The 20852-nt window shown below is 34.2% G+C and overlaps 2 protein-coding genes and 1 pseudogene across 2 annotated transcripts; 2 read left to right on the top strand and 1 right to left on the bottom strand.

The window, feature by feature from the left end:
• Positions 1-2640: 2640 nt before the first annotated feature.
• Positions 2641-3491, bottom strand: LOC148190758 (uncharacterized; annotated as a pseudogene).
• Positions 3492-5387: 1896 nt separating this feature from the next.
• On the top strand, positions 5388-8869 carry LOC124845666 (protein NRT1/ PTR FAMILY 5.5-like). The gene is made up of 3 exons (XM_088102652.1): positions 5388-5599; positions 5686-7090; positions 8635-8869. The coding sequence occupies exons 1-3, from the start codon at positions 5426-5428 to the stop codon at positions 8778-8780; spliced, it is 1725 nt and encodes a 574-aa protein (XP_087958778.1). The 5' UTR covers positions 5388-5425; the 3' UTR covers positions 8781-8869.
• Positions 8870-18086: 9217 nt separating this feature from the next.
• Positions 18087-20488, top strand: LOC124845686 (protein NRT1/ PTR FAMILY 5.6-like). The gene is made up of 3 exons (XM_047322830.2): positions 18087-18216; positions 18297-18517; positions 19034-20488. Exons 1-3 carry the CDS (start codon positions 18087-18089, stop codon positions 20486-20488), a joined length of 1806 nt encoding a protein of 601 aa, XP_047178786.2.
• The last annotated feature ends 364 nt before the right edge of the window (positions 20489-20852 follow it).

Raw genomic sequence — 20852 nt, 5'->3', positions numbered from 1 at the left:
TTATGTTTTGAATAACTGTTAATGCTTGATATAACTGTCACAACGACTATATTTTTAAATATGTCGACCAAACATTAAATGCAATTCGACTACATTAATTGTACATTCAATTAACTGCATTGATTGCTATTAATTGTAATAACATAATTGCTATATTCGACTGCATTAGTAGCTCAGTCGTTTAAAATGCGTCAGAGTTGTGTTTATCTATAAATTGACGCAAATTTGATTTCTTTAAGAACTTTTGTGAATCTAACAATTTGTGATATCTTTTGCAGAAAGTGCATTCGTATAGAAAGAGAGAAAGAGATCCAAGAAACAAGAAGTGACCGTGGTGATCATCTACTTGTGGATTCTTGAAGAGCAAGTTAACTACACGTACAAAGGCTGATCATATTTGCACATTGGGTGTAACTGAGAGATTAGAAGCTACAATCTTGTGAAGATTGGATTGAGGTTCCCTGTTGTGATGACAGGAAGAAGAGTGTGCTGCGTTCTTGACTTTGAGGGTGGCTCAAAGGGTTTGGACTGAAGGAGAGGGGATTCTTGTTGTTAGTCTGTTTGTATACTGCCTATATTTTTATTAGAGGGTTAGAGAGGTGTTTTATATTTTTGACGTGAGGTCGCTATAAAAGCCTTGTTGTAAAAACATTGATCAATATAGTGCATTAGCTTTCAATGGTTGGAAGGACACTGGATCTAGGCTTGGCCGAACCAATATAAAAACTTAGTGTTTGATAATCTATCTCTACACTCTTTTATTCAGTCGACTTCTTACTATACTCAATCGATTTAATTTCCGCTGCATAAACAAGTCTTTTACCTTGCGTTTCAAGAAAGTCATAAAGGCATCACTTTTGGTGAAAAAGATTTTGAAAGTTTTAAATTTTATACTTCACAAATTCACCCTCCCTCTTGGTGTGAGAAATTGAGCCATTCTTTTTTAATAAACATCTCAACTGGTTTTCAAAACATAAATTCTAGATTCCATGTTCTATTTTCTAATTTTCAACTTCTATTATTTAAAGTACTTGTCTTTTATTTTGTACACATCTATATTTAATTTATGCACCTCAATTACAAAAGGAGAAAAAGACATTATTGTCCTTAGGCAAAATATGTTTTGGGATTAATATATATGCTATTCAATTTGAAAATTATACTGTAGAAGTTGTAACCTTTCTCATTTGTATTATTTAATTTATGTCACTATTTGAGGTGTTTATACTTTTGGGTTAAAAATATTTATTTGTAACAATATTAAAACATATTAATGTAACAAAAAACATCACAAATTCATATAATTCCATTGTCAAAATCATCATAGTAACATAAAAGCAAATTAAAATAAAACTCATCCTTACAACTTAATCAATAAGTACTCAAAATTTATAATAAAGTAGATATAGTTTTATCCTAAAAAAATGTCATAAACTCCCTAAATATTACTTCCACAAAATGATTGTCTTGTACCCAAAGGAGATTTAGGCTTATTTGTATCACCCGTTTGCTGAAATAATAATAAAAAATTAATAAAATAAACAATGACATATTATCATAACCATGAAAATTCAGAATTTCCTAAACTCAATTACATGTGTTGACAGTAATTACAATATATCAAACATAGTACTTGTACTTGTTTAGTAACTTACTTGTGGTTGAGGATCAAAAGAGGTTGCCATTTCATCAGGAATCTTTCCTTCTTTCATTATCATGTATGCTTTTAGCGCGCCTAAGGTGGTTTAAACTTGGGATTCTAAATGGATGTACTTATATTCCCATTAATTAGAAGATGTTGATGATGTGGCAGTGCTTGACGAACCAATGCTTAAAGTTGAAAGTTCAATTCTTGTATTTATGAATAAAATAATAAGAGCTGCTCCCAAACCCATGCATCACACTCTCCTAGAATGCTCTAGGCCTAACACTCTACCAACAACATCATAAGGAGAAACCTTTGATTCATCAGTAGAGGTTTGACTCAAACCCACTTCAATTTGTTCCTATAGTTTGCCATTTCATAAACCCACACACTAGTAAAAAAATTGCTTTTTAACTCGCGCTATAGGCTTCGGTTTAGGTGAAACCGAAGCGTATCAAAATGCGGTGGCATTTTTATAGTTTAAGCGAACTTATACACCTCGGTTCAAAATCAACCGAAGCATATAAGGCATATTACCTCGGTTAAAACTAAAACCGAAGCCTAAAAGCCCACTTGCCCCCAAAATATTGAATTATGTGCAGAGCCTATGGCTTTGGTTCATTCAGAACCGGTGCGAAACAATGTGTATGCCTCGGTTAAAGCAACAATCGAAGCCTAAAAGCCTACCTTCCCTCTGACAAGTCTCTGAAATTTGAATTCTGCGTAGAGCCTGGCTTCGGTTCATTTAGAACTGGTGCATATAAGCATTTGATATATTTTTTTTAGGATTATATGCCTCGGTGGGGGTGTAGAACCAAGGCATATATGCATGTATTGCTTCGACTAAGCATAGAACCGAGGCATATATGCATGTATCTTGACCAAAAAAACGTAACCTACTGTTCATTTCGTTCTTCCTTGAGACCTGACTTTCTCACTCCCTCGCTCTCGCTCCCTCGCTCTCGCTCCCTCGCTCTCGCTTCCATTGCTCGCATTTAGTCGCTGCATTCCTCGCGTCGGTGCCGCCATTGTCGCTCCGTCCGAGCCATAACCCTAATGACAGGTGAGAGACTGTGCTTTGCATCGTTCTTAGAGTTTTCCAAAATGTTAGGGTGTGATTGGTCTCTGTTATCGAACGGTTCCAATTTCAGATTCTACCAACCCGAGGAAGATTCGTTGGACACAATTTGAGGTGTGGGAGGGAGAGGAGAAGGGGGTGGTGGGGTATCGGAGAAAACAATTTTGTGGAGAGAGAAGTGGCGGAATTGGGATTTGAATTGCAGAGGGAAAAAAGGGGTCGGGGTTGGGGATAGGGAGAAGTTAGCGGAGAAGACGAGAGGGGAGTGGGTCGGTGAGCCCAAGAGGCCGACGCCCGACTTGAGAGAGAGGGAGAAGGGTTGAGAGGTGGTGGGCGTATAAGAGACTTTGAGGGATGGGCCTGATGTGAAGTTTGAAGAGAGTGAGAAGGAAAACTCGGAAATGGAGTTGGTGGCGGTGGTGGCGGTGACAGCTGAAAGAAAGGGCTTGTTCAGTATAGTCATGGGTACCTTCTCCGTCATGATTTGTTCGCTGTGTTCGTGGTGGTTTTCATCACCCTGGAACTTCAAGGACAACTTCATAGTGAGTGATGGGGGGTGTTGCTGCAACCACCGTGCTATGCAATAGATAGAAGATGACGACCACCGATCTCGTCTTTGGGCCAAACACTAATCTTTGGCTTTCTTTTATCAACAATTTAACCAAAAAAAAATAAAAAAAAATCAAAATATCTACTGCTTCGGTTAAGGCTGAACCAAGGCAAAATCCTATCCTTTTATGCCTCGGTTCGCACCTGACTTTTTGTCTCGCCTGGATATGCCTCGGTTCGAGAACTGCTGCCTATGGACAAAAATAACCGCTATCATTTTTCCTTACTGCAATAGTGACATTTGGGGCATGAACATCGAATTGTGTATCCAGAAGTTCCATTCTCAAAAGCAAAATTTGATAATTTTTCTAAACCAATTAGGTATTCAAGTGTATTTCAAGGCTTCATTATCCAATATTTATCCATTCAAAAATATTCCTAAACAAAATGAATTACACTAACACATGAAAAACAATACAATATTCATGAAAAATACAAACAAATAAAGAATTAAAGAAAATGAAATACTTGCTTCTAAATTGATTGAAATAATTGTTTCTACTAACTTAAAGAGAAACCTGCAACATCAATTAAGTAATGTTAAGTAATGTTTTGTTACGACGATTGCATTCCGAAATATAACAGAAAACACATAATCACAAGCAACCCTTTTCATATTTTAGAGATACATAGACAACATGCTATTGCTCTCAGGTTTTGTTTATTATTTGGAAAATATTTACTTGTAAATTTAAAATTAAAGAAAATTTATTTAAAAAGTTTAAATTAGTAGTTAAAAATTTTTTCTATAAAAGTTGCAATGAATTTTTCTTTTGCGTGAACATATATTGCGAATATTTATAGAAAGTTTTACGATTGTTTTTACTACCTTTAAGAATTACTTAACAATAATAAAGAAAATAGAATAATTTTTTTTTATCAATTTATGTACAATTTGTTTACCAATTTTTATACAAAATCTGCAACAAAGAATATATACTTAATATAAAAGAAATTCTAAACTTAATTTCTAATTTATGCTCTAATTTTATTCGAATTTTAAAAAAAGCATTTAGTTATTAGTTTTTTTAATTTAATCATTTAATTTTGTTTAAATATCAAATTTGATCTTTTCAGCAGTTTGACTGCTCGTTAGTTTGCTGCTTGAACATAAATGGTGGTCTAAAAAGAATATATCTAATATCCTGGTAGACGGAAAAGAAAAATAACATTTGGTTAGTTGAAAATTAAAAAACTAGCCAATTTAAAAAAAAAATCAAATTGGATGTTTTTGAAAAATTAATAGACTAAATTTAATATTTAAAAAAAAATAAGGAATACTAAATTTGATGATTTTAAGAAAAAACTAAAGAATCAAATTGAAAAATCAATACGACAGAATTTTTTTTTTTAAATTCAAAAGAAATTAAAGTCAACTAAAACTCATGTAAGTCAACTTATAAATATAACGCAATGTGCTCAAATTTCGTTGGCGGTTGGATTTCGTTCCCATTGTTTCCTTGTTGTTTCGTTGATGTGACTACTTTAGCAATGAAATTCACACTGAAAAATTGTTGCCGTCCTTCTTGACACGTGTCCAAACGAAGAATAGTTCCCCAAACAATTTCACTTGTCTAGTTTTCTTTAACTAAACGTGTCCCGAATCTATTATTTACGCGTTATAAAAGAATACAAAATGCATGGACAATTACGATCCACACATTATTCTTAAGCGGAAAACAGGACAATTCACATCTACCAAGAAGGAACTGTGATCAAATATTATGTGGTGACATGATCAAACTTGTCTTCTGGCCTCTGTCTGTGTTTATTTATTGTTAGCTTGTGTTAACTAGTTTCGTACTACTATAACTGATTCTTCTAGTCCCGTCAAACATTCGTCTCCATGGCGCTGAAACAAAACGGTCAAGAAATAAACTTCTCATTCGCTCTAATGAAGAATTTGTTGCGTCAACTCCGTCATCTATTCTTCAACTCTAAGACCCTCCTACTCTGCATCGGCGGTAATCATTCAAATATGCACCTAATTGTGTTATTTATGGGAATTAAATTTTAACTTGACTCTTTCTCCCGAACTATTTTCAGCTTTGTCTGTAAGCTACACCATTGTGGAATTCTCGGTGTTGTCATCTATGATGGATTACTGGAAATATTCAGAGGTGGAGGAGGATCTACGAAAAGCTGCTATCTTAACAAATCTACAAGATGGTCTATCGTCTGTCCTTTCCATTTTTGCTTCTTTAATTTCCGAATCATATACGGGTCCCTTGACTATGATCACAATTTGCGCTGCAGCTGCCATCGAGGTAATATATAACACACATATATAATTTTTTATGCCTACCTTGAAATCAACACTTGACAAAACAAAAAACTCTTAATCTAATGGCAGGGTTTAATGCTACTATGGACATCGGCTGATCCAGTATCTGGTGCGCTATATGCAGCCATATTGTTTCTTGCATTAGGGAAAAGTGGTCAAACGCTTTTAGGAAGTTTTCTTAAAAATAAGGTGGAAGAGATACTTGAAGAAAGAGAAAAAAGTGAAATAAAGGATGGAAGCATAGAAAAACAAAATGAGCAAGACCTCATATGTACAATTCTTACAAATACGTGGTTGTTAGTTCCGTTGGTTGTTGGATACGTGGTAATAGTGTTTGCTGACTTTTCCGATCAAGATTACTATTGTCTCTTCAGATCCTCTGCAATTCTCATGGGAGGGTGCTATCTTTTGTTCCTCTTTGGTAGGACGAAGTATAGTCACGAACAATTACTTGATGAAAGCAATCTAGGGAAGATCTTTAGAATCTGCAAAGCAGCTTGTGAAAGACGAAGATCAGATTATCCAACGTCTCCGAATTGCTATTACTGGAAGGGTAATGTGCGGACCAATTTATGTTATGACCACGATAATGGACTGAGATTAAAGCCACGAGTTCCACGGCTATTCAGGTGGTTGGACAAAGCAGCTATACTTAATCAAAAAGATTCTATATATCCTGAGGTGAGTCCTGACACGCAAGAAAGGAATGGGAAGGTTTGCACAGTAGAGGAGGTGAGGGAAGTGAAGAGCTTTGTTCCTATGATATACCTCTGCTTTACCTTCTTTGCTTACAGTTTACTCGTGGCTACTGGGAACACTTTTTTTGTTGCACAAGCAAGCAACATGAAACCTACCAAAGGTTATGATATCTCTAAACTCTTTTTGATCAAAACCGGTATGAGAAAAGTGTCGCAATTCATCTTCTTTTGGATCGTGAATGGCTTGCGGAGTATGAGAAGTGCAGGCTTTACGTCGAAAAGATTCACAGTAAAGACTTCGATTATAAGCATTGGTTTTGGCATGGTGTGTGCCGTAATTTGCTGCGTCGTAGCGTGGAAAGTCGAGTTACAGAGATTGTCTTTGACAAAATATGGAGAGGAAGAACTGAAAAGCCCAACCAGAGCCTTAGTTCCGCAGTTTATATTGTTGGGAATGACGGAGGCACTTGTTGAGGGGGGTTTAAAGCTTTTATATGTTGCCCACGTAGAAAAAGCACTGTGGAGTTTTACTGATTCGTATACTGAATTACTGAATGGTATTGGCAAACTCCTCTTTTTTCCACTGGTCGTAACTTTCAGTGCAAGCTGGTTCAAGGAGAGTATCGATAATTCCCATGTAGATAGATTCTATCTAATGTTGGGAATATTGAACGCTGCCCTGCTTCAAATTTTTGCTTACTACTCTTTCAACTACACATACAAGGAGATATGTCCCGAGGATGACCACGCTGATCAACCAGAGGCTTGCAATCAAGGTAATAATATATATATATATATATATATATATATATATATATATATATATATATATATATATATATATATATATATATATATATATATATATATATATATATATATATTATTTTCCTTTCCTTTGAATATTTGGTTTCTTTTACAATATTTCTGCCCTACGTGAATAATTTGACCAATTATGAAAGGTAAAACCAAAATGAACTAGATAATTACAATAAAAATATGTCGGTAATTATTGAAAAAAATCTGTCGATAATTACACGAAAAATTCATTGATAATTACATAAAAACACATTCATCACTGCTCGTGACATAGTCTCCTTTGATTTTCTTATTCTAACCTAGACTAGTATTATTCTAGAAAACAAAGATATAAAACTGTGAAGAAAAATTCTAACCAAGTCTATTCTAACCTATGTCTCTTTTTAATTTCTTTTTTCATGCACGAGTAGGATGATTTCTTCTATATATATTCTTTAATTTGACATCTTTAGATGTCTTTCTCAATTTTTTCTTTGATGGAACACTTCATCTTCTGGTTCTCAAGAGTTACTATATCAAGTTTAATAATCTTTACACAATCACATTCACTTCAGTTTACAAGCATGTTCTTCCCTTCTTTTATTTTTTCATTTTTTGGTTTTTTCTTTTTTTGGTTTTTTCTTTTATTTAAATCGTTGTAGAAAACTAACAATAAATGATATTATAGTATTTCCAAATTCTTTAGCAAAGGTTAGTCATTGTGGAATATTTTTCTTGACATGGATTTTATGACATGAGTTTGGAAAGAGAAGGATGATGAACTTCGAAAATAAAGTTTGTAATAGTTAAATAAAGGGTACTTTTGAAATATTAATATAAACTTATTTGGTTAATATAATGGGAGCATGGTCATACCAACCTTTCTTGTCATAATCCTCTATTAAGTGTAATATATATTTTGTAATCACGTGCACTCCTTTATTAACATTCCTTCATTACGTGGTTTAAAATTGAAATATGCAATTTTCCTATAATGATATAACTTGTATTAAATATTAATTAGTAGTACAAAACAAGCTTTTTAAATATATTATTTTGAGCTTTCTAATTGTGTTTTATAAAAGAATTAGATTTAATAGACTTAAATTTTAACTCTACTATAAATCTAACAGACTTAGATTTTCTGTCCAAAATTGTAAATCTAATCATATATTTTATTGGTACTTATAAAATATAATTTTAGGTTTGTTAGAAAACATAACATATAAAACATTTAATTCTGTTTATATTCTAACAAGCTTAAAATATAAATTCAAGTATGTTATGTGATTAACAAATTTAAAATATAAATTTTTATAATAAAAATGTCACCAAACATTTATTAAGTTTAGTATTTTTGGAACAGACTTAAATTGAAATACTTATAAAGTTATTTTTTTCCTAGTGAATCATACTTAAATAATGAATCATAAATGTAGACTTTTATTGTTAAATTAGTTTACATCTAAATATCCTTTTCATTTTAAAAATAACAGTTATCATAATTTTGTTTTATCAACAGTTGATGAAGAAAACTTTGAAGGCCATGAAGTAAATGTTGAAGAAAACAAAGAAGACCAGGTTGAAGAAAATGTTGACGAACATGATAAAGAAAACTATCATTCCACACTGTTTTGTATTATGAATAATATATCTGATTGTTTTTGACATTATTGTTGATTATTAATTGTGAAATTACGTTATAGAAGGGGATGAGTAAAGCCTATAACCATTTTCTTGCACAATGGTTAAGCATACACACCCATTGTTTTTACAACATTATTGAAATTTGATTCTATAAGTTCAATATCTCATTTTTTTTTTCTGTTTCTTGTTTCTTGTGTATTTTTCTTTCTATTTTTGCTTGTTCACTGTATATTTCTTCTTCACCATGGTGTTTGTATTTGTAGATATGTTGAGGAATATGATCCTTGAGTCTCTTTATTTATGAATATTCGAAACCTCTTTTTCATTCTTTATCTCATAAAGGAATGTTCTAATTTCTATCTCTATTTCCATCTTTCTTTGTTATATTATTTTTTTAATATCTTTCCCTGATTGATTCCATTATTTGCTTCCATATTTATATTTCTTTCTTCTTTTGTGTCTTCGTAATATTTAACAGTTTGTAGTCTTTCAATAGTGACACTTAATTATAGCCACTACTAAAATATAGGTTTTTTATATATGTTATTTCAGGTTTTTTTAAGTATGTTTTACAACAAACTTATATTTGGTAGACTTAAATTTGAAGTCTGTTGACCAACAAACTTAGATCTTTGTACAATTGTATAAAAAATAAATTTGCTATTTTTTAAATTTTATTGGATTAAATATGTTTTTATTCTCTAAATTATCAAGCGATTTTGGGTTTCATCCCTCTTTGAAAGGTTTGTTCATTTTAGTCCTCTTAGTTTTGAAACTCTTATGTTTAGTCCTTAAAATTGAACGACGTTAAGTTTTCTTTGATGTGGCAAACGGCGAGCCACGTGTGATGCCACCTTCCCTCATTATTGTGTGCCACACTGCTTTTCTTTTTAAAAATCAGATTAAGTGATTGCCACATTTTGGTTTCTGAAATCATATTAGGGTTCTTAATTTATTTTTTTATCAATTGAGAAAAAGTAGTTTTACTCGAACAAAGTAGTTTTACTCAAAGCAAAGCAATGAGTTTAAGCAAGGTGATCGTTGCGTTGGTCCTTGCGGTGGTCGTGAAAGAAATGGTGGCTGTGAACACAGACAATAGTTACCCCAATCTCAATTCAAAAATTTCAATTTCACAGAAATAAGAACTCGATAATCAAACAACAAAACTCTATTCGAACCCCAAACTTAACCACATAAATCCAAGACCTACAAGAAAGAATAGAGGAACAACCCAAAATTTTCCTAACTCACCAAACCCCAAATTCCCAAAATTCCCAGTTCGCGACTCTCCTCTACTTCACGCCGCAAGACCACCACGCTACGAACCAAACCGGAGAAAAGGAAGGAAAAGAAATCTCTCCATAGCACCGTGAGCAAGTTCCATGGCGGAAGAGGAAGAGAAACTCTCTCGGAGTTGTGTGATGAAGAACTCTTCTTAGATGGCGCCTCAACCTCACCGACGCAATCGGAGAAGCTGGAGTCCCTCGCGGGGGCGCCGACGCTGCAGAAGGTCCTTACCGCACCTCGCTGCGTCTCGGCGTCAACGAAGCCGAGATCATGCTTGAGCCGCTGCCTTCCACAATGTCGCCATCGTTGCTCCACCGCTACGCTCTCGCCGCACTATCGCTTTGTCATCGCCGCGTTGTCACCGCGCCATAGATGTTTTCCCCAACGATGGGTGGTCTGTGAAAGTGTAGATGGAAAAGAAGCTCGAAGCTTCTGGTTAGGACACAAAAGAAGAACCTAATTTTCTTTTTAGGGTTCACTTTCATGAGAAAGAAATCGTTAGGGTAATTGGGAGAAGAAAAAGAAACATCTGATGCTTAGAATTAATGCTTCAGAAACCAAAACGTGGCACACAATAATGAGAGAAGGTGGCATCACACGTGGCTCACTGATACGCTACTACTGAAGCTATCAAATTAATACTACTTTTCAAGGGAACTTCAGTATTGCTAAGTAGTATTCAAGAAAGTAAATAGGGTTAAAGTAACTCTGAGTCGTCTCCCAACGAATACGTAATTGTTTTTCAATATTTGAATCTTATGAATGTTATGCAATGCTCAAGAATAAAAGTGAGAAAATATGCTAATGAAGTTAATGTTTGGAGAATGTTTGAAGAACAAATAGGAAACTTAGAAACAATTATGATGAAATAGGCTAATTTCACTACTTTTCCAAAATAGATTCATCATTGGTTATCCACAAATAATTGTTCAATTGATTATTGTTCAAGTTTCAAATTAATTAAAGTACATTCTTAATTAATTTGAGGGCGATCATGCAGTTAACCAAAGTAGATTCTCAATCAAATGCAAGACCTTTCTAGATTATTCACAATGAATTCAACCAAAGTACATTCTCAATCAAATTCTGTTGTGTTTAATGAAGTCTATTCTTAAATCTCCTAACCAAATTAAAAGCTAATTAATCAAAGTAAATTCTCAATTAATTATAGTTAAAATTATTTCCACCAATCAAAGTACATTCTCATTTGATAGCAAAAACTCATTTAATCATATGAAAGTTGCCAACTTCAATTAAAGTAGATTCTCAATCAAGCCTAGAAACCCTTGAACTCATATGATTAATATGCATGTAGATTCAAATACATTATGATGCAAAAATCATTGCTTTTAATATGATTGAGAGATGAAAGACACAGAAAGAGAGCAACTCAAATCAATAATCAAAAGAAATAATTGCATTAATTCAACTTAACCTTAGAATCCATAATGAAATTACAGTGGAATAGCCCTAGAAGCTTAGCCCTCCATGGATAGAGTAGAATACATGGAAAAATAAAAGTGAGAGGAGTGGTGGATGAATGAGTTATGCCTCCCCTGGGTCTCTTTATATAGGCTTGATTGGGCCTGGACTCTAGATCTTCTGTTGATAAGATCTTTTATCTTATATCTAATATCTTTCAAATCTTCAACATATTTAATTAGTTTTTGAGAAAATTTGATAATATCTTTTCTAGATTCAAAAAGATTTGGCAAATATTATCTTTTGATTTTTATTGATATAGTTAAATAAGGTAATTATTTAACAATATCAAATAAAATATCTTAAGATATATTTTCTCCAAATTATCTTTTAAAATATCTAGTAGATTTAAACTTGCCCAAAATTACATTTTAACCCTTTTCATTTTATTCAAAATTGCACAAAAGTCCAGAAATTTGGTTTAGTTGCACTTTAGTCATCTCTTTCTTTTCAAAATTGCATAGGAACCCTGCATTAACCAGATTGGACCAACTTTGACCATTTAATTTCATGCTTTAAATGAATAAAATTCTAACTTCAACTGCACAAATAAACATTAGAACATCCAAAATAGTTTATGCAACTGAGAATCACATTTTAAGCATCTTTAATTCCCAAACCCAATAAATCCAATTGTCACAAATTCACTTTAAATCAATCATTTAAGCACAAGAATCTCATCAAAATTTGAATTTTAAAACATAAATGTGGGCATAAATATGCACTCATCACACCCCTACACTTATCCTTTTGCACTCTTGGGCAAAATTGACTAATTTCAAGACTTTGTTCTGGGTCATTTATTTCCATATTTGCATTTGGATCAAAAGAATGAACAACACCGAACATAGATCAATCATCTAAAGATCACTTTGCATGGACATGCAAATGAAATCACTTTATTCTTCACACATGAGTTAGCCTTTTTGAATTCCCAAGAAAATCAATTATGAAAGATAACACTTAAGTCAAAATGTATTTATTTCTCCATCTCTCAAGTGTTTTTAGCTTGTGTTTACGCTTAAAATACTCATGTAAGTAACACCGTTGATATTTAGCAAGACTCTAATTCACATACTTCAGAAAACATGTAATTATTGATCATGAGAACTTTTTAAAGGTTCTATTGAGGCCAAGGAAATGGTAGGAATTTTTTTTTGGAATTTCTGAGTTTTTGAAATTGATATAGAAATAGTAATGACACTTTATTTCAAAAACAACTTTATTTCTTGCTCTTTTAAGGAAGATTTACTTTTCTTTCTCTTTCTTTTTCTTTTGCCCTTTTTTCCTTTTTTCAAAATTCCAACTTTTCATCCTCCTTTTTGCCATTTTTATTATTTTCTGGGTGAGGCACTCACCCACACACTTATTCATCACTTACTTCTAACAAAATTCATTACTCCTTCTTCTTTCCTAAGGTAAGGAACATATGTTTTTTCATCTTTTCTCATTTGACAATGACTTAAAACAAGGAAAATAGTCTTAAGGCTTAAAGGGTTTTCCAATGGATTAATGTTAGGCAAGTTTATTTGGCCAAGTAGCTAAAACAAGAAATGCCTCAATCATATCAAATCGTGCATATTCACCTCAGTTGCACAACACAGAATCAAGTTAAATATTAGAGTATCAACAAAACATGGGCAAATCAATCAAGAAAAATAGGTATGGTACATGGTGGTCCATCCTTAACATTAAGCTCAAAACTCACATGGTTCAAATTTCTTTGACAAAAGATTTAATAAAGAAATTCTCAAGTCAACTCAATCAGCATATCATAGAAGCAATCCACTCATATCAACATAACTCATTGTTTCTCTTGAATTCATGATCATCCCAGTTACTGATTCAAACTCTCAAATTCATTGCAAATATTTATTTAAAAAAAAAACAAAACAAAATAGGGAACAAAGTTAATTGTTTTCCCACACCCCCACACATAAACTATGCATTATCCACAATGTATGTTTTATATATAGAATGCAAAGAAAAAGTATGAGGGTACTTACCTCCTTCATGGTGGAAGGAATGCTAGTAGGACTACATCGGAAAAGTCATCTACATCGGAATGCTATCTTTTCCCTTTTCAATCCTACTAAGATGGTTAACTACTAAATTATGTGCCCCACTTCTATCCTGAATAGGAGTCAACTTGTCCTTCTCGTTCTTGACCATTGTGATTCCATATTTCATGGGAACCACATGTATAAGGCTCACCTAAGTCTTGTCAGAATTGGGGTATATAATACCTGTTTGTAGCAACTTGGTGTCCTCTTTCTTTATAACCTCCATCAGTTAAGGATTCAGTCTTCTTTGAGGTTGTCTCACTGATTTAGCATCCATCTCCAAAAGTATTTTATGCATGCAAAAAAGAAGGGCTAATACCAGGCAACATGGCAGCCTACGAGAGGCGACGACGCAGTGGCCTACGAAGTGGCAATTACTGCACACGAGACCTTGGACACAAAGACGGGAAGATCTCGCACGATGACACTAGTACAAAAACAACGTATAACGTCACACGTTTAACGTCCAACCACTGAATAACCAACGTTAAAATTGAGCGGTGACATTTTTGTAAATAAATGCAATTATTAAACGTCGTTTAGAATTATAATTCGACGTAAAATGATATAAAACGTCGAATGACTTTTAAATTCGACGTCAAAAGGTTAGTGAATTCAATAAAAATTTGAGCGGAAGATTGAAAATTCATTCACTTTGTCTTAGCACGCGATACCATCTTCTCTTCTCAAACTTTTCTTGAACGAAGTTTGACGAGCATCACATGTAATTTTTCTTTCATTTGATACAAATGCATATTAATTAATTACTTTATGTATGATTTTTGTTTGTTTTAACCGATTATTTGCGTGCTCTTGTCTTTCAAAGGCGCATTTTGCTTTCTCCCTCACTGTGACGAAACTTTATTCCGACGAACCCACCTTTTGAAGGCTATTTTTCATTTTCGTTTTCGTTTTGAAGAACCTGTTTGTTGTTTTTTTTGTTGAACTTGTTTGTTGTTATTGTTTAGTTGAACTTGCTTATTGTTATTGTTTAGTTGAACTTGTTTGTTGTTGTTTGATTGAACTTGATTGTTGTTGGTTATTATTGTTTCTTGTTGATACTACATTACACGTTCATAGTTCATGCTTTACAAAATACCAAACACTAAAATTTGTTGTTTTTATGCTTTTTCAGGTCTTGTAGAGTTGTAAAAAAGGATCATAATTAATTAAAAAAAACAAAAAAATTGATTAACGTCGAATATTGACAAAATTCGATGTTAAGTTAACGTCGTATATCAACAAAATTTGACGTTAATTTAACATCAAGTTTTTTAAATTCGACGTAAATTTAACGTCTCCTGATATGACGTTTTTCGCGAATTCGCCGTTAAAAGCCCAAAATATTCGGCGTTGTACGCGATTTTTGTACTAGTGAGATGAAGACGGGAAAATCTCTCCACCCATAAACGAAGTTGAAAGGCGCGAGCAAGTATGGGAGATACATGACTAGGGACATGTGTTCGTTGGAGTTGGACATGAAAAAGTATGGAGAAAAGAAGAAATTTCTCAAGCTAGAAGAAAATAAAGAAAGAAGTCTTCTGTTTCGAATAGAAGAAGAAAGAGAACCACACAAAAGTTTTCATTTAAGTTACACCTAGATTTAAGATTTTCCACCACCTCCGCGTACTCGAACATAGCCCCTTCCGAAACCCTAACCACTCCCTCAAGCCCAATCTTGCGCCCGAACTACAACAGATTCCCCTTGGCGTCGCCTTCAGAATCTCTCGCGCCAGATCCAACGCCGTTCTTCCACGGTCTTCTGCCACCTCAGGATCTGCGCCCAAATCTAGCAACACATTCACAACACCGAGTACCACGTACCCCGCCGCCATGTGCAGTGCAGCGAGATCGCTGTTGCGGTCGCAATGGTCCAGGTTCGCGCCAGCTTCCACCAGCAGCTTCATGCACGGTTGCGAGCCAAGACTGGCTACAAAGAGGAGCGCGGTACGACCTTCGGCGTCCACAGCGTCGACATCACGGCTGACGCCTCCCTCTGCTTTCTTCCTCCACGCATCTGTCACTGTTATCATTTCTCACCCCCATGTCGGTTCTTGACAATGAGATCAAACTCGTAGGAGTGTACCACTGCTACTCTTTTTCTCCTCCTTTAGATTTATCATTATTAGAAAAAAAAGGGAAAATAGAGAAAGGGGTATTGTTATATTTAACATAATTTTTGGTTACCGGTTGGTGAGATCAGAGAAGAAAATGGCACCACCGTTGAATCAATTCTGAAAAATAATACTTGGACCATAGTAGATTTTCCTAAAGGAGCAAAACCCATTGGTTGTAAGTGGATCTTTAAGAAAAAGTATCATCCTGAAGGATCTATAGAGAAGTATAAGGCAAGACCCAACATAGTTTACTTTGGCACCGTTTCCCCTATGACTAGGATTTCCATGATTCGAATTTTGTTAGCCTTAACAGTCATCCATAAGCTACTGATACACTAAATGGATGTTAAAACTGCCTTTTTGAATGGTGATTTAGAGGAAGAAATTTATATGACTCAACCTGAAGGGTGTGTTGTACCAGGTCAAGAGAATAAAGTTGTAAACTTTTAAAATCTTTGTATAGGTTGAAACAACCACCAAAAAATTGACATGAAAAACTTGATAATGTATTGCTATGTGATGGTTTTTCATCTAATGATGTTGATAAATGTGTGCACTCTAAATTTGAAAATGGTGATTGTGTCATTATATGTTTGTATGTGGATGACATGTTAATTTTGAGTACATACAATGAAATTGTCGCTATAACTAAACTGTTTCTAAGATCGAACTTTGAAATGAAAGACATTGAGAATCATAAGGAAGGGAGATAGTATATTACTATCCCAAGAACAATACATTGAGAAAATTCTTAAGAAGTTTGGGTATTATGATTTCAAGTCTTTGAGTACCCCTTATGATGCTAACTCTAAATTAATGAAAGATAGAGGATAATCATTATCTCAGCCTCAGTATGCCCAGATAATTAGGATTTTACTGCACTTGATGAGCTTTTCTAGACTTGATATTGCTTATGCAGTAGGTAGACTGAGTAGGTAGACTCAATGTCCAAATCAAGAACATTGGGATGCACTTTCCATGCTTACGAGATATTAAGAGGTTCAATGGATTATGCCATTGAATATAGTGGATTTCCCGTTGTACTAGAAGGGTACAATGATGCTAATTGGATCTCTGATTCAGATGAGACAAAATTCACTAGTGGTTATGTATTCACACTTGGGGGTGGTGCGATTACATGGAGATAAGTTAGACAAACAATTATTGCAAGATCAACAATGGAATCTGAGTTTGTCGCTCTTGAGATGGCTGATAGTGAGGCTGAGTGGTTGAAAAACTTCTTAGCAAACATTTCAATAGGAATGAAACCAAACCCATCGGTGTCAATAGACTATGACTGCCAATCGGTAATAGCTATAATTAAAAACAAGAATTACAATAGAAACAATAGACATATACAATTGAGACACAATTTGGTGAAGAAGTTGCTAAAGAGTGGAACTATTTCCATTGACTATGTGAAGTCATAACAGAATCTAGTAGATCCTCTAACAAAACCCTTGGGAAGAAATATGATCTTAGAAACATCAAGGAGAATGAGACTTAAGCCACTAGCAAACAAACAAGTGATGGTAACCCAACCTTTGTGATTGGAGATCCCACGAATAAGGTTCAATGGGTAAAAAAAATTAGTTCTGATAGCACTAATTTAATTTTAAATCAAACATGTACATTCGTATGATGTGTGTGAAAGTGCTAGAGACTGCAAATTTGAGAGGTTAAACTTTGTGATTAAACAAAGTTTTTAATGATCTTCATATCCCTTGTGGCTGGTGTATGATTTGCAGCATACACTTGATGAAATCACCTATATGAGTGTCAAGTGGGGCCGCTTGCATGAGATGTTGTCATGATCTCTAGAGAACTCATGAATACCAGGCACGCGTATGGCCTAGTAAGCGCTTCACAACGTTGAAGAAATGGAAGAAATAACCGTTGAAGAAGTGGAAAATATAAAAGAAGGGAGTGTTGATTTAGAATATGTGGGAATTAAAGAGCAAATTGTTGACATGTTCACGAAGCCACTCCTTGCAGCAACGTTGCATGAATACAGAAAAATATCATGACGAGGAAGGCAGAATTTATGTTTATGGAAGAGTTTTGTAGAAATAAATTAATTTTGGTGTTATGAGATGATTATAATGAGTGGTCGTGGTTATTGCATTGAGAGAGTAAGAGTTAGTAAGTTATTCTATTATTATTTTTTATTTAAGGTCATTCATTATATGGTTGTGTTAGTATAATAATTGGAACATTATGGCTTGAAAAATGAAAGGGAAAATATTTACCTAAGGTTTATGCGAAATAAAAATACACCAGAAAGATATTTAAAAGTATCATGTAAGGCTTATATTTCTATTTCCTAATAGTTTCAACTTTGAAGGTCATTGATTGTGCTGTTCCACTCAAACTTCATCATGGCGCTGCAAGAAAACAACAGTTCAGAAAAAAACAATTCAAGGGGTGTTACGAAGAAATTCTGGCACTTCACGATAGCTTCACTTCGCTATCTTTTCGACAACTTTAATACCCTACCTTTCATTGGCGGTAATCATTAAAGACTGGAACTAATTATGTTATCTATGGGAACTAAATTTAACTGAACTTTCTTATTCTTGTGTTTTCAGCTTTGGTTGTAACCTACAAATGTGTGGAAATCGCAGTGGTATCTACATTGATGGATTACTTCAACGGTTCAATGGAGGTGGAGAGTCAACGAATAGCGGCCATTGCTACAAATCTTCAAGATGGTCTATCATCGCTCTTCGTAGTTATTGTTTCTCAAATTTCAGCAGCATATACAGGTTATTACACTATGATAACGTTTTGCACTGCAGCTTCAATAGAGGTAAATTCTTATTTATATATGAAGCTTAATAACTTTTAGTTCTAATACTTTTTCTTCAATTTTATTTTTTTTAAAAAAAAACGCTATTGTTTTCAGCCTTTCAAATAGGGTTTTAGTTTTTATCCATTGGAAATTAGAACATATTTTTAAAACGTCATTCATTTATACACATATATACATACATACATATATATATATATATATATATATATATATATATATATATAAATTAATATTTTCAGTAATCTACAATACATTTTAAAAGTGTTATATGCTTCTATATATTGTAGTAGTGATGACGGTCTCTTGTATGAATCAAGATTTTGTGCAGCTCAAAGATAGTTAATGAATCACAATTTATAAATAGCTAGTTATTAAAAAATAAATTTTTACTTTTAAGAAATGGAATCATTAATTTTGTTTTAGAATCAAGAAAAAATTTACTATGACCAAATATATAATTCATTTTTCTCCTCTTAGTCAACAGTTGGCCAAACCATATAATTTCTATTGCAGGGTTTAATGCTACTATGGACATCTGCATCATCAACCAAACCTTCCACATTTCGTGCGGTCTATGGAGCCATATTCTTCCTAGCATTAGGAACAAGTGGTAAAAAGCTTTTACAAAGTTTTTATGAATACCAATTGGAGGAGAAAACTAAAGACAGACATGCACGTACTGGAAGCACAGAAAACAAAAAGGAGCAAGGTTTCATGGGTAAAGTGCTAACTAAAAGTTGGTCGATCGCGCCATCTGTTGCATATTTTGTGATGACAATGTTTCTTTCCGTCATCAACATCACTACGACGTACGAGGAGCGGTTCCTATTCGCGGCACTTCTCATGGGTGGGACTTACATGTTGTTCCTCGCTGGTTCGGTGTGGTACAGCCGCGAAGAATTGCCCATCGAAAGCGATCTACACAAGATATACAGAATCTTCAAAGTAGCTTTAGGGAAACGATATGAAAAATATCCAACCTCGCCTAGTGGCTATTATTGGAAGGATAGTAAGGGAGGTCGTTCGTATGAATACCATGAAGGAGTAAGGTTACTTCCACCAGTTCCCTGTCTGTTCAGGTGGTTGGACAAAGCAGCTATACTTGAAGCAGAAGATTCCAGAGAGAGTCTGGAGTTGCAAGAAAAGAATGAGAAGCTTTGCACTGTAAAGGAAGTGAGCGATGTGAAGAGCCTTGTTCCCATGTTTTGCCTGTGCCTTGCATTCTTTGGCTACAGTTTACTACTAGCCACTGAGAACACTTTCTTTGTTTCGCAAGCAAGCAACATGAGGTCAAATATTACAGGTCATAATGATATCTCTTTTCTCGTTTTGATCACGGCGGTCACGAGTGATGCGACAGGAACCATCTGCCATATTATTAGTTGTGCAATCGGACACTTTAAAATATTCAGTTGCATCGATAATGTGTGCAACAAGAAAGCAGCAATTGCGAGGATTGGTCTTGGTATGGTTTGTGCAATAATTTGTAGCCTCATAGCATGGCAAGTTGAGGTTGGTAGATTGAAGGTAAGCACGTATGAGGATCGTAGAAACTCCACAGTGGCCTTGCTTCCGCAATTTTCAGCGTTGGGAATCACAAAGGGGCTTATTGAAGGTGGCATCGAGAATTTGTTCCATGGGCACGTGGCGAAATCAATGTGGAGTTTTGATGATGCATACAAGGAATTGGTGATTGGTAGTGGAAAATTCATGATCATACCACTTGTCTTGAGTATCCCTAGTTGGTTTGGTGATACTTTGGACTCAAGTCGTTTGGACAAGTTCTATCTGACGTTGGGCATATTGAACGCTGTGTTTCTTCTGGTTTTTTGTTTCTACTCCTTGAAATATGCGTACAAAGAAGTACGTCCCGAAGATGATCCAGCAGTTGAAGATGAAAATGTGGATTTCGTTTGCCAAAGTTCCAATGAGATAGAGTCCAGAAACCATCGTACTGATTCAGAATAAATATTTTAAATCACTACGAATGCAGCTGGAGTAGTTCTCTCATAACTGAAGTATTACCATAATAATACTATAAATTTATGTATTGTTATATAACTCATGTATTTCATGTTTTATGATACTCACCATAAACGCAAACTAATTTTTAAATGATTATACCTATGATTTTGAAGAAATAATAAATAAAATTTTGATGTCTAACAATATAGTTGTGAAACATGTTAACGTCTAAGTTGTAATTCAGAAGAAGGATGATCAATATCTAACATGCACATCAATAAAATGGGAGCTATCCTTCTCTCTAGTGATTGAGTTCGACCTCACTTGAAAAACGAAAGATTTTCACGCAAAGAAGCTCCAAACATCA

The sequence above is a fragment of the Vigna umbellata genome, chromosome 11, assembly GCF_029865625.1.
Source record: "Vigna umbellata cultivar VRB3 chromosome 11, Vumbellata_1.0, whole genome shotgun sequence".
Classification (NCBI taxonomy): Eukaryota; Viridiplantae; Streptophyta; class Magnoliopsida; order Fabales; family Fabaceae; genus Vigna; species Vigna umbellata.
The sequence above is the reverse complement of the archived record's forward strand: the minus strand, read 5'-3'. Positions and strand labels throughout refer to the sequence as shown.